This window comes from Octodon degus, unplaced genomic scaffold (genome assembly GCF_000260255.1).
Source record: "Octodon degus isolate 3935 unplaced genomic scaffold, OctDeg1.0 scaffold00526, whole genome shotgun sequence".
NCBI lineage: Eukaryota > Metazoa > Chordata > Mammalia > Rodentia > Octodontidae > Octodon > Octodon degus.
This window is the reverse complement of record NW_004525102.1, coordinates 57,733-71,531: the sequence shown is the minus strand read 5'-3', so window position 1 is coordinate 71,531 and position 13,799 is coordinate 57,733. Positions and strand designations below refer to the sequence as shown.

Below are 13,799 nucleotides of genomic sequence, written 5' to 3'. Positions count from 1 at the left end.
TTTTTTTTCAGAACCAGGGATTAAACTTAGGCCCTTGCGCTTTCCAGGGAAGTACATATTCTACTGAGCCATCTGCCTGGCCCCTATAGTTTCTGTTTTGATAATAATTTTTCTTCTTTAGTTTCTTAATATGGCAGACTATTTTGGTGTAATTTTGAATATTGAGTCAGATTTATATACCTGTACTAACCCCAAATTCATAATAGTGTATAAAATTATTTTCTGTGCATAGCTGGAGTTGATTTTCTAGTATTTTATTCAAAATGTTTTTTTTTTTTCTTTTTTGCCTAAATTCAAGAGGGACTTCGAACTGTGGTTGTCTTTTTTTGTACTATGTTTTTATAACTTATACTAGCCTTTTAAATGTTGCCGGAAAAAAAGGTGTGTAGGATTGTTGTGCTTTCTTTTTTAAGTATTTGGTCACATTCTCCAGTGCAGCATAAGCCTAGAAACTTCTTTTACAGGAGCTTTGTTTTTGTCAACTTAATTTCTTTTAATTTTATTGGATGGTTCAGCTTAGCTCATTCATTTTGGTAAGTCTTAAGAGTTTGCAGTGTTCAGGGAGTTCAAGTTTTTAAGTTGTGAAATTGATGAGCATCAAGTTGTTCTTAATAGTTTCTTATTATTCTTCAAATGAATGCCAGATTTATAATGATAGTTTGTCTCATTCCTTATTTTTTTATTATTTTGTCAATATTTCTAGGAGTTTGTCAATTTCATTATTCTATAGAAATAACTTTTTATTTTACTGATATTCACTATTTTGTTTTCCCATTTTTCATTTCCTTGACTTGTGCTCTAGTTTTTATCTTTCAGTGCTTGGTTTGTGGTTTATTTTTCTCAATTGTCTAGTGAAGTAGGTTGGATTTTGGTTTTGAAACTTTCCGTCTTTTCTGAACATTTAAGTTAGAAATTTCCCTCATTGCTTGCTTTTCCTTCTGACACTATCTGATGGGAATAGAGACCACCACCTGAAGAACTACCATGGATCACCTCTGAAACATTGGAAGAGGATATGATAAACAGCATTGGTGTTTTGTTTCGTTTTGTATTTAGTACAGGGTCTACAGTGTCTCACTATGTAGGTTGAACTCGTAGTGATTCTCTTGTCTTCTGCCTCCCAAGCACTGGAATTATAGGCATGTGCCACCATGCACAGTTTCATTCATCATCTCACGTGCCCTGGAGATAGACTGGGAATCAAATCGCAGCCATTGGGTCTGCCTAAACAAGAACTTCTTCATTGATATTTGGTTCGAGTACAAGGGGCTAAATTATCAGAAAAACTTTTGGTTGTTAAGTAAGTTTTCTTCAGTCCTTCAGTAAGGAAGAATAGAATAGGCTTTTCTTGTAGCTTGCCTAGATTGAAGACTTCCATAGTACCTCACAGAAAATGTATGGGGAGCAATGGAGAATCCCAGGGAAGCCACACACCTACTGTTCCCCAACCTGAGATCCCCCAGACAGTCCCTCTTTTTGTCCATTCTGTTGTGTCCAGATTTTTTTTTACTTGTAAAAAGTGCAGCATCAAAAGAATAGACCTATTGTTTCATGAGAAAACTAGAAATCTGCATAGTGGCTTTTTTTAGTTATTACTAAGGAAAGGAGAATGGAAGGAAGAGAGGGAGGGAGAAATTCCATTAACTTTGTCTTATGAAAAATTAAAATTTCATAACCAAGCAATAAGAGAATAAGAATAGTTAATATACTGTATATCATAATATTCAATGCAGTTTCTCACAGGATAAGACATAAACCTAGAAGACTCCTGCAAAAAATAAAGTGATAACAATTTAATACTTTCTTTTCAACTAAGATAATCTAATAGGATGAACAAAACAAATTAGTATAAATATTGAAATATTTTTTAAAACAAAAAAAGTATCCAGTTTGGGAAAATACATTATAATTTCTTCCTACTTCATGTTTATCCTTCTATTTTGAGTTCGTGTGTCTGTGCAGGCAAGCAGTGTTTATGAAAGATAAATATTGTGACATGTGGGCTGGGCTTTAATGTGTGACTTATCTCAAATGTCAAATTGCATCAGTTTATCACTGAGTGGGTCAAGTTGATTGTCTGTTAATGTTTCCGGCTCTGTGTTGAAGTGGATTGGTCATATGGGCCATCTTTGTCTTGTTCCTGATTTTTAGAGGAGAAGTCAGCTGTGGGATCCTGGGCTTCTGCCAGCTCATGCTGCTCCTTCTGTCTGCTATTAGACCACATGATGTGTGAGACTAACATTTCCCCATGGGGGAGCTGTGGCGATTGCACTGGGACACGGCCGATGCCAATCTATCTGGAAGGTGGACATCCAAGACACAGACTTCAGGATAATTCACAGGATTACAGGGAATTAACCTCTGTTTGGTGGAATTTGCTCACCATGTCTGCCTGCAAGCCTGGCTCTTCTGTGTTGTGATCCACACATGTTCCAGAAAGCAAGCGCACATTGAGGCTGCCTCTACCAACCTGCAGCACAGTCCTGCTCTCACAGGTTCTGCCCACAATTCTGTGTGTAAATTGCTGTGAAGGCCCTGTGCTCTCCTATCTTATTTGGAGAGGGGGGTTCTGAGGACCACTGGCTGTCTCCAGGAGAGATAATTGTCAGGGCCTGCTCAGTCTCCTTACACAGGAGAGAGTAGACAATGAGACTGCTTAGGGTAGTGACAGACTCCCTGAACTCTACCTCCTCCTCAAGAAATGCCAGAGGTAGTTTTCCTAGAAACATGACATCCTCAACTGTCAAGAGAGCCCATGAAATCCCAGATGAGGAGGGAAGGGCAAACAGTGGAAAGGGTGAAAGAGTGGAGCCTTTGTGGGTCTAAAGATGTTTATGGCCTTGAGAAACTTGAGTGGGAGGCCCCACCTGTGCCTCACCCTAAACCTTGTGATGTGTATCTCAAGAGCCTGCAGGTTGCATGGTTTTGAGATGCAAAACTTCTGGATGGGACAAACATTGGTTTCCTGAGCCCTGCGGTATGGTGACTTTCTGGTTTCCATGTGGCTGTCAGAGGCAGAAAGGCACCATTGGTAGTGAGCCAGGATGGGAGCACTCTCAGGGGAATCAACCCCATGTGGATCTGCCCTGACTTCACTCCCAAATGCTCTGTGAGCATGACGTCGGTGTGTTTCTTCTCCATGCTTTCTGGTGAGTCATTTCGGCTCTATCTCTGTGGACCTTGTCAGGTTTCTCTTGGCTTCTCCAAGATCACCCCCTGAACTGTTCTTGGGGAGCTTCCTAAGGCCCTGGAGACATCTTTTGGGGCCTTGCCTGGAATATGCCCAAGACTCTTGCCCAAGTCCTCCCTCAACTGGAACCTCACCTTCTGTAAATCCCTGCTACCCTCAGCTATAAACAGGGATGAAGGAGAGGTTCCAGGCTTGTATTTGCTGCCTTTAGCAATAGACACCGATGAGAGGACCAAAGCTTGTCCTTGCTACCTTCAGCTGTACACACGGGTAAAGGAGAGGGCCCAGGATTGTCTTTGCTGCCTTCAGCTCTAGAGAGGGATGAAGAAGAGGGCTGAGGCTTATCCTTCCTGACTTCAGCTGTATACATAGATGAAGGTGAGGGCCGAGGCTTGCCCTTGGCTTGACAAGAAAGAGCCAAGGCACACCAAGGCCGTGTGAGTTCTGCAGTCTCCTGAATCCTGCAGAGCAGGACCCACTGGTGTTCAGTGATCCACTTTTGGATGTGCTGCTCCAATATTTCTGTGAGCTCAGGGCTGCCTCTGAAAACTGTGAGCAAGTGCGGCAGTAGCACAGTTGTCCTGGAGAAGGCTGGGAGTGGACTGGCTGTCAGGCTTCCTGAGACCTTTGGATTCCTGAGGGGACAGCCCCTGCCCACTCCAGTTGCTTCTTGCACAAGGGTTTTCCTGGGGCTTGTATTTCAGTTTGGGTGGGAGACTGTGGGTTATTGTTAGGTAGAACCAGCTGCTCCACAGCCTCTTTTGTGAGACAAAGTGGTGACAGGATTTGGGAAGGGAGTAGGGGTGTGTCCTAGTCTAGGCATAACCAAGATTTGGGGACTTGTATTGGGGTGGAGATCTGGGTCCCAGACAGGATGGGCACTGAGCCTGGGAACCCTGCAAAACATTTTATCCTGCATGCAAGCTATGCAAATATTTGACATTTTGTTAAATAAGAAGGTGGGAAGGTGTGGAACAGGACAGTCCTGGGACCTCCAGGCAGCAGCAAAGAAGGATTCGCTTTGCAGGGAGGGCAGACCCCAGAAAAACTGACTGCATTTCTCCCAAAAGCGATCCCCAAGGTCTTAAAATATGACAGCTGTTGAGGATGAAGCAGCTGATCTGTCCTCTCTTTGGTGTCCCATGAGTGTTGTGCGACTGTGGCAGGATCAGGGGGGATGTGGGTGGAGGAGAGGAAGTGCAAGTGTCTGGGATGAATGTCTTTCCAGGGCAAGCAGGTGCTCTGGATGCTGAGAGGCAGGGAGGGAGGTAGATGAGCCCTCAGGGTCTGAGCAGGGTGCGACCAGCCTGGTGATGGAGAGGAGGCCAGAGTTAGAAGGTGCTGAGTGAGAGGAGTGGTGGCAGCGTTTACTGGGGACAGAGCTGGAACATCCACATGCTCCTTGGATGGCATCAGGGCTGTGATGGGTGGACTTGTGTGCACAGCAGCAGGGAGATCTTGATCAGGGAGCATCGTTGGGAGGCTGCAATGAATAGAGGCTTAGTTGCAGCCAGAGCATGGTCTGTGGGTGGGCAAGGCTGGAACCTGTTCCCAGGGCTCTTGCACTGCCCTTTATCAAGGCTTCCCTGTTCTCTTTCTATCCACCCTTTGCCCCAGGGCCTTAGCATCCCCCTGTCTCACGGGTACAGGATTTCCCCATATAGAAGCTGCTCAATGACCCTGGCGTCACACTACTGGAAGGAGGTTGGAGAGAAAGGAGTTCTTTACCTTTGTGCCACAGGAGTCAGGTTCTGGGTCTCTTTCAGGTGTTTCTAGAAGTCTACAAGTGGGCATTAGGAGCCTGGTTACAAGAGCTAAGGGCAGCAAAGGGATTGCAAATTTGAAAGATGCTAAAGTGAATGTCCCCTTAGGAGAGAGCTGTGACATTGCACTCTGAGGCCCAAATATCAGTGTCAAGTTCCTATGGCCCAGCATTCACTGGCTGCATGGTATCCACATGGGCAATGCTCCATCAGTAGAAAGTGCCTCCATAGCCTTCACCCACAGTAATCCTTCTAGAATTGTGCTGTGGGGGTAAGGACGGGGTTGCTTTAGAAAGGAATCAGCCACTGCCAAAGGAAACAGCTGGGCTTCACCTGGTTGCCCACCTCCAACTTCTTGCTATCTTGTGCTACTGCTGGCTGCACTGTCCCCTACTGGTGATAAGTTCCAATGGCGCAGCATAGCTTCCTTCTGAGCAGGGAACCCGAGGAGCACTCATCTGCCTCCTGCCTTGCCACTAGAAGCCTTCTCAGGACTCTCGAGCTGACATTCCCCCAGAGACAGGCAAAATCACCTTAGTTCTGGGATTAGAGCACTGAAAGGCAGAGCCTTACCTCTGAAAGTGCCAGTCCTCTTCCTACTCCTGCTTGTCCACTTCATCTGCACTGGATGCTGAGACAAGGAAAATAGTGAGAGGCCATGGCCCAATTCTCCTCTCTCTCCCTGACAGAATGCAGAAACTCAGAACTCATGAGTATTATGGCACTCATCAATGAATTATGAAGCCTGTTTTTTTCTTTCTTCTTATTCATTTTAATAATAATGGTTTTTCAGTCCTTTCAGAAACACACAGGAGCTTTCTAAAATGAGATCCCCATAAGGGGTCTTGAATTCTCTGCTCAAAAACCAATTTCAATTCAATAGCTGCATCTGAGCTTTCAGAGGCCAGGGGCATCTGCAGGCTAAGGTGTGGTTGAACTCCCTCTGTTGCTGCAGAACAGTGAGAAAAACACTCCTATGTGACAGAGAATGTGAACCACCAATGCTTTATTTAGCCAGCAGATGATACCCCAATGTCAGATCTGGGAATACTGACCCTGGGAGGACTTTGTATTGACGTTATGTACCTTTGTAAGTAACCGTGGTAATCACACTACTTCATTTTGCAATTTTAGAAGAACGCCACACAATTGTTACAAGGTTTACATTTCCGAGAAGTTTACATTTCCAGTCAGGTGGACATGTAGTTTAACATTTAACGTACCACTCAATTTGATTCACCAATTTGTTCCTTTGTTTTCTTTCTTTATGGGCTATTGTTAGCTAGAGGATAGGGGCTAGAGGAGCCAGCTCATCTGTTTAAGCGACTTTAAAAATGGTGTTAAGAATAACAAAATGGAATCTCTCCTGCCCTATCATCTCAGTCCTCAGCTCAGCTCTAACATCAGCCCAGCACACAGGAAAAGCTGGGCCCAGAAGCACCTGCCGGGAGATGTGGACAGGAGCCAGGGCTCAGGGTCTGGCCTTCTTCCCAGCTCCTTCCACCTCTGGAACCCAGGCCTTGTCCACTGAGTCATCATGTTCTTGTTCACACTGATACCTCGAGCAAACCACCCTGAGGTCTGAGAGCATCACAAAGACATAATGGTGCTTACTTTCCCTGCCTTCCATGCCTGCCCCAGAGGAAGGATGTTTTCTTCTTCTTGGAGTTCTTCACTTTCAGCATGTCTCCCCAATGTAGAAGAGTGGCAAACTGGGAGAAATTGCTGTCTGCTAGGTCTGAGCTGTGGGTTTCTTACCTTTCTGATGTTTCTCCTCTTCCTGGATGCTGGTAGGGATGGTTCACACTGGAGCCAGGGAAGTAATTCAAGGAAAAGCCCCAGTCCACAAGCAAAGGCAAGGATCATATCCATCACAAAGGTTGTGGATGTGGAGCTCAGCCATGCAGCAGTATGACTTTTCAGAGTAAAGAGAAGATTCTACATTTTCTGAATCTCAGCATTGCTCTCAGGGAACTGATTCCTGAGTGTTCTATCTGGCAATAAGTAGAGGTTCCAGGCCTGCATCACAGAGCTGTGGCCTCCTCATCACAAAGGGTTCTTGGGGGTGGGGGAGGAGTAAGAAGAAGTGGCTCAGCCATTGCCCTCCCCTCCCCCTCTCCCCAGTACAGTGAATATGTGCCGTTCTAGGACTTCAGGATCCCTCCTTCTTCCTCCACCTGCTCAACCTATCAGAAACAGAGTATAGTCTATTTTCTCTTTTTCTCTCCTGAAACACAGATACAACCACGAAATTTTATGCAGTTCAGGTCTGGCTCATGCCAAAACTTCAGTGACAGTTTTATAAATGTTTAGCATTTATAATTCTTAAAATAGACAAAGTGATCTTAAGGACTAACATATGCATATCCACACACATACCCTCATATGCTTTCATAAACTAATCTATTATTTTTCAGAAAACAGTTTTTTTTTTTTTCTGGCAGAAACAGGGACTGAACTCAGGCCCTTGCACTTGCCAGGGAACTGCTTATTCCACTGAGCTATCTCCCCTGTCCCACAATACGATATTTTCACTTTCATCATATTTGCATTAGTATCATGAAATGTCCAAACAAAAGCACAATGAGTTACCGTATCACCTTACCTAAAATGGTTATAATTATTTATTTAAAAAATACAAGGAATAAACATGCATAGTGGTGTTCATGCCTGCAATCCCAGAACTCAGAAAACTCAGGAGGGAGATTGCTATGACTTAAACATCAGCCTGGGCTACATAAGCAAGTTCAACTTCATGGTGAGGCCCTGTCTCAAAGAAGGAAAGAATGAAAGAAAGGAGAGAGATGGAGAGGGGGGGAGGGGAAGAAGTAGGGCAAAAGGGGGGAGAAAGGAGGCAGGGGAGGGAGGAAGAGAGAGAGAGAGAGAGAGAGAGAGAGAGAGAGAGAGAGAGAGAGAGAGAGTCACTATGGTAACAGCTCTCAGAGCTGTGCATATTTTTTGTGGGGCCCTTCCAAACTCAGAACCAACAGTGGTTTGTCATGGATACCTGAGGCACAGACAGCTTCACTCATGAATTTCTACCTTTTGATCTAAAATCCTACTTTTGGGTATATAGCCAAAGGAGATATAGTCAGCACATTATCCACAATAGCTAAAGTATTAGGTCTACTTGGTACCAGTCCATTGAGGAATAGAAAAAATGAAGGATTTATTCACTATTCTGCCATAAAAATTGAGCCATGTTGTTTGCAGCAAGAATGGGTCTGGGCGTTATTATGTTACATCAAAGAAGGAAAATGTCAAAAGACAAATACTAAGTATTGTCTTTCATAGAGAAGTTTAAGCTGGGAATATAGTTTAGCTGCACATCACCTTCCTGGCAGGAGCAAGGTCCTGAGTTTGATTTGATGTAGTAAAAATATGCTCTCTTATAGAAGTTTAAGAAAAATGAACTTGAATGTAGGAGAGTGATAATTATAGGTTGAGAAGGGAGAAGGTCATGAAATGAAAGTGAATGTGATCAGTGAGTGTTGTATATCAGTACATGTACTAAAATGACACCCTGAATTCTGTTAATATGTACAATTAATATTTTTAATAAAAATGACTTGGATTAAAAAAGAGACAAGAAAAAAATTTAATCTTTCTTGAAAGCAAGAGGTAATACTGAAACATATGTTCTATCTTGTATATCTGTTAATCTCACCAATAGATTTGACAATAAAAATAGATAATATATCAACCATTGTTAATCAGTTATTCTTGTTTTAAAAATCTGTACCATATGTATTGTTTTATGTTCCCCTGGTTCTGTTTTTGAAAACTAAATACATAAATTGCCAGTAAACCAAAGAATAGTACTGATGTTTTCATTATGTCTACTATTAAAAATGGAGCACAGCTCAATAGCAAAGAAGGCTCTCATAGGGTATGTACAGCAAAAGTTTCCAAGGTGACCTTGTCCATGGTCTCTTAGGCTCTGATCAGTAGCAGGAGATGTGCATAGTATGGCTGTGAGCATCTGGCCAGCTGGAGGAGCTGTAGAGACCTAAGAGGAATGGAGCTTACAGGGGAAACCCAGCCTGCATCTTGGAACAGCTTGAAGTTGCAGGTATAGCCCCCGGGTTGAGAAACATTTATGCAATAAGAACAGACAACAACAATACATACACAGACTTCAGAAACTCGAGCTCTGTTCTCAGCAGACCCTGGCAGAACCTCAGCGAATAGTGCTGGGGAATGGATATGATGGAGACACAGCTCCTGTGCCTCTGTCAGGCACTTGTCCCATCACAGCAAACGGGACCTCTGCACATACAGAAGACACCCTGGGCACCTTCGAGGGTACTCTAGAACCACAGAAGGTGAGAGGTGTATTAGTCAGAGGTGCTGGTGGGCTATAGGTGCATCATACCTAGGAAAATTCTGTTATGAGTTTCAGCTGCATGTGTGACAACACAGGACACACCATGCTAGGTAACACCATTGATTTTTGATGACTTGCACTGAAGTGACATTATCCACCACACCCAAAGCCAAAGAGCAGCCTCTACCACTTCAACCAGGATCACCAAACACAGGACTTAACCTGCAAGTCAAATCACCAGCTTCATCTAGATTTCCTTAGAATCTTCTCATTTTAGGCCTGTGAGATATTTCAGTGTATTAATCCTCTGCTTTGGCAAGCTCAGGGACCAGGGTAGTATGTCAGGGGCCAAGGTTGCATCCCTGGTCACACATGATGCATTGGTCCTGCCCCTAGGGCACACTCAGCTTTAGACCAATCTGGGCAAAGTTGTGCACACCTGTAACCTAACCCTGTGGACACTGAAAACAGGAGGATGACTGCTAGTCCAAGTTGTGTATGGAAACTCTGTACCAAATTTATAAATTGAAAAAAGAAATCTCATTTTTAAATATCAGTTTCATTTTTAATAGATGAGTTCAGTGGAGGACATTTGGGATAATTAGTAAAATTTCAATTTTCCCACCATGTCTCAACTAATAATAAAAGATATTCACAGAATGCTATCAAAATACCAAACATTATTGTGAATTTCTTATATGTAAAATCTGAATTATACTTAATGTTTAAATAACTCCAGGAGAAGAAACGGAGTTATTTGTATTGTTATTTTGCAAACTGTCAAATTGAGGGCAGAGAAAGCAGTAATTTGCCTGATGCTATGCATTTTAATAAAAGCCGTAGGAAACCAAAGCATCAATATGTCTTTAAAATATATGTTCCGATGGCTCTGAGATTTTCTATTTCTAGCTGAAACAATACCCCAAACATCACACCATCACACACTTACATATAAAGTTCAACTGGTGATTTATAAGCATCTGAGACTTTCTAGATTATGTCTACAAACATATGTAGGAAGTTGGACATTGTAGAAAAGAGGACACTACCGAAGTTGAAGAAACTGCTATTCCAGATTCCCTGAGACGTGCCTTCATTGGGGAATATTCCACAGTTGTTTTTCGTTGTTGTTTCTTTTTGTGGCTGTGATGTTACTAGCCAGTGTACTTGTCACCCTTTGAGATTTCTTAAAAGTATTTTTCATCAAATCCTAGTCAGTGACAATGACAGTGAGCTGCAGTGGCTACCCAGTGAGTCACAAGGCCAAGACTCAGAAATTTCCATTTTACATGGTCTGTCTTGATTTTTGTTTTTCCTTACTAGGCTGTGAGCTCAGGACCTTGCATTCACCAGGCTGGCAACTATTCAGTGAAACTCTCTCCTCAGGCCTTCATGCTGTCTTCATAGAGTCAGAACTCAAGAATTATGTGGCCAGTGGCTACAAAGGGGTTTCAGGAAATGTGCCGTAAGTCCTTGCCCTTGTCACACAAGGGTTATCCACCCCTCTTGTCTGCTACAGCAGATGTTGATACTGCTTACAGAGCGAAGATCAGCACAGCAGAGCTAATACTCACCTTCGTGCTCATATTTACATGATAAGGATCAGAAACCAGTACTGATCTTGTGCCTGCAAAATGAATCCCTATGCTGATGTTCCTCACCTGGCTCATGGGATCTTCAGTAGCCTGAGTTCTATGCAATACTTCTTGCTTGGCATTCTTCACAAATGAATCTGTCACCCACTTTACTTCAGCAGATCATTAATAGACCTCACCTGTCTTCCATGTGTGGTTCTCAGAAGTCATGCATTTCCCACCCTGTTACATGGGCAGCTCATCTCAAGACATGGTCCATGGAGGATTTTGTTCTATGACTGCGTCTTAGAGAAGGAACACAGCATGATGAGGCCTATAAAGTATTCACTTGAGGGCCGGGAGTGAAAGTTCAGGTGAGGTCATGGTCACAAGTACAAAACACTTAATTTCAGTTCTTTGACATCATAGCTAATAGGAAGTGAAAGTATTGTACAAATTGACAGGAGCATTTTGAGAATTAAGAAAATGCATTCAGAACAAAACTTAAGTACTTTTGTACAAAAAAACAAAAACCAACAACCAAAAAGCCACTTAATACATGGTAGTTTTAATCATTAGTGACTAACTGGAAATTTTTAAGGTCTAGAATAAGAGCTGGCCAAATATCTTAGTGGATTAAAGCACATGTAAGCAGGCACAAGGGCCAAGGATTTGATCCCTGGGCCTACCATGCCACCCCTACCCCCAGGGCACGGAGAAATGACAATTGAGAGTGCCTGTGGTGGCATACGTCTGTAATCCCAGATCTTGGGAGGCTGTAAACAGGCAGAAAACTATGAGTCTGATCTAGTAGTGAGACTCTGAACATCTTGTAGACCCTTCCCTAAAATACAAAAAAAAAAAAAAAACGTTCTAGTATAAAATTGGAGTCAAGATCTTCCCAGATTTTAGAAGCAAGTGACCCATAAGTCAAGTCCCTTTGTTGAAATAGTTAAGAGAACTTCAGTACACTACTCATTGAAGTCATCCATTGTGTAACCCTGGAGCTAACTATAGTAACATGTTTGCTAGTAAGAAAGGCAAGAATTATAATATCACACAATCATTCTGCAATCTCTAGCCAGTTTCAAATTTCTAATTTAAGACAAGTCAGCTCAAAATGATGATGATCAAGGTAAAAAATGATGAAGTGCAGACAAACATACACAAAAGTTTCATTTTTGAAACAAGCCTCAGAACCAATGGTGACATCTAAAAATAATGAGAGTAAAAGCTTATCAGCTATTTAGGCTTATGATACAAGGAACTTCCAAATGACGCAGGGATAAATGATCTCACAACCTGACCTGGATGAGTTCGTGTTCTCTGAAACTGAGGAATGAATTTTAGGAGCAAAAAGAGGCTATGATCATGATATATTTATTGAGGGAAAGAAAGCTCCTAACCGAGAGCTGGACAGAAGGGGGACCTGAGCAGGTAGTCCGCCAGATGCTCTCTCTTCCAAGGACTTTTATAGTATAAATCCATGTGGGTCTAAGGTGGAGAAAATGGGAATTTTCTCAGGTGGACAAGAGGTGGGACAAAACTATGGCCAACCAATGAGATTACCAGCACCTTTGCTCTGGTAAAATTGATTCAGTGAAGGACCGAATGGGGAAAGGAGTCACATCATGAAGGGACATGATTGTAGAACAGCACTTTATCAGGTAGCCATTCAGTAGTAGTCAGATTAATGATTCTTGTGTCTCCCTCAGGGTGGTGATCAATCTCAGATGCCAATCTTTAGGAAGGTGAGCATTTGTTTGATCTTTGCCTTTAGATCTGCTCTAAACGGCACCCATCCCTCCCTCAGTTGTAAGGTACAATATCTTCTGTGTTATCTCCTTCTAGGGCCTTGCTCTGCCTGACTACCTATAATATTTCTAGCTAACTCAGCTGCCTGCAACACTTATATATTGGCAGATATGTATTTATTATACATATATCTGTATTTGTGTGTAGGTATGGGAATATGTTTTATATATGTTTATTTTCCTAGAAACAGATATATTTACGTGATAAATGTAAATGAAACTGGAAAAAGATAATAATATATAAAAAATGAGCTCTACGATTTCAGAAATAATTGGTCTTATTCCATGTAACTCAGTAGATATTGTTCATCTCTTTTACATTTCAGCACATTAAAAAGTGGAAGGTCATGTACTGTTGTAGGTTATGAGTTGGTACCCAAGGAAAGGAGAAGACCTACAGAATATGGCTTCAGAGGTCTCCCTGAGGTTAGTCTCTCTCTAGTGAGTCTGGAGCCAGGGAAACTTTGCACATTGGTTGAGGGCTACAAACAGCTAGGGAATATGCATAAGTAATTTGGTGTAAACAAACTACTATCAACATTGCTTTAAGGCATTCGCCAGCTAGTATACCTGTCATTGTTTATTATCTTCCCAGGTAAAGGAACAAAGAACAGACAGAGCTCTGCCTCCAGGGATCTGCTACTACCTTGTCTATGCTTGCTGGAGTAACAAGGAACCAGTTTCCTTAGGCTCTGTTCTTTGTTCCTTGCTCCCTCTGGACAGTAAACTTCTGTCTGACTCATATCACTGTAATATAAAATATTTTTCTTTTCTTTTTTACCTCCTGGAAGTATACTGTCTAAGACCACCTGGAAGAGAAACAACTGCTTCATTCCAAATCATGCCAAGTCCCAAGCAATAGTTCACAGAACATAAGGACCCCAGGAGATAAAGTCTCGCATAGGGAATCAGGATGACGTACACTACAGGCTTCCCACTTTTTGTCACCTGAGCCCTTCCCCCTGGTTCAAAAGGGCTGCTGCTCATTAGAGTAAGGTACAAAATGATTCTTTCTCAGGCCACTTGTGGCCTTTATCCCTCAGTGCTGTGACACACAGCACATTACTGGAGCTTGTGCGATCCTCTGACAACTGTGTAGACATGTACCTCATTGCATCAAAGGGAATGTTT

At 42.6% G+C, this 13,799-nt stretch overlaps 1 protein-coding gene across 1 annotated transcript in view; it reads right to left on the bottom strand.

The window, feature by feature from the left end:
• Positions 1–2,724: 2,724 nt before the first annotated feature.
• LOC105741353 (spermatogenesis-associated protein 31-like) overlaps positions 2,725–13,799 on the bottom strand; it is an 11,993-nt gene continuing 918 nt past the window's right edge. The window contains exons 2-5 of the mRNA XM_023708745.1: positions 6,712–6,868; positions 5,527–5,584; positions 3,200–3,350; positions 2,725–3,005 (exon numbers count right to left, since the gene is read on the bottom strand). Coding sequence (XP_023564513.1) covers positions 2,744–3,005; positions 3,200–3,350; positions 5,527–5,584; positions 6,712–6,868 — 628 coding nt within the window. The 3' untranslated portion in view covers positions 2,725–2,743. The remainder of the gene's footprint in view (positions 3,006–3,199; positions 3,351–5,526; positions 5,585–6,711; positions 6,869–13,799) is intronic.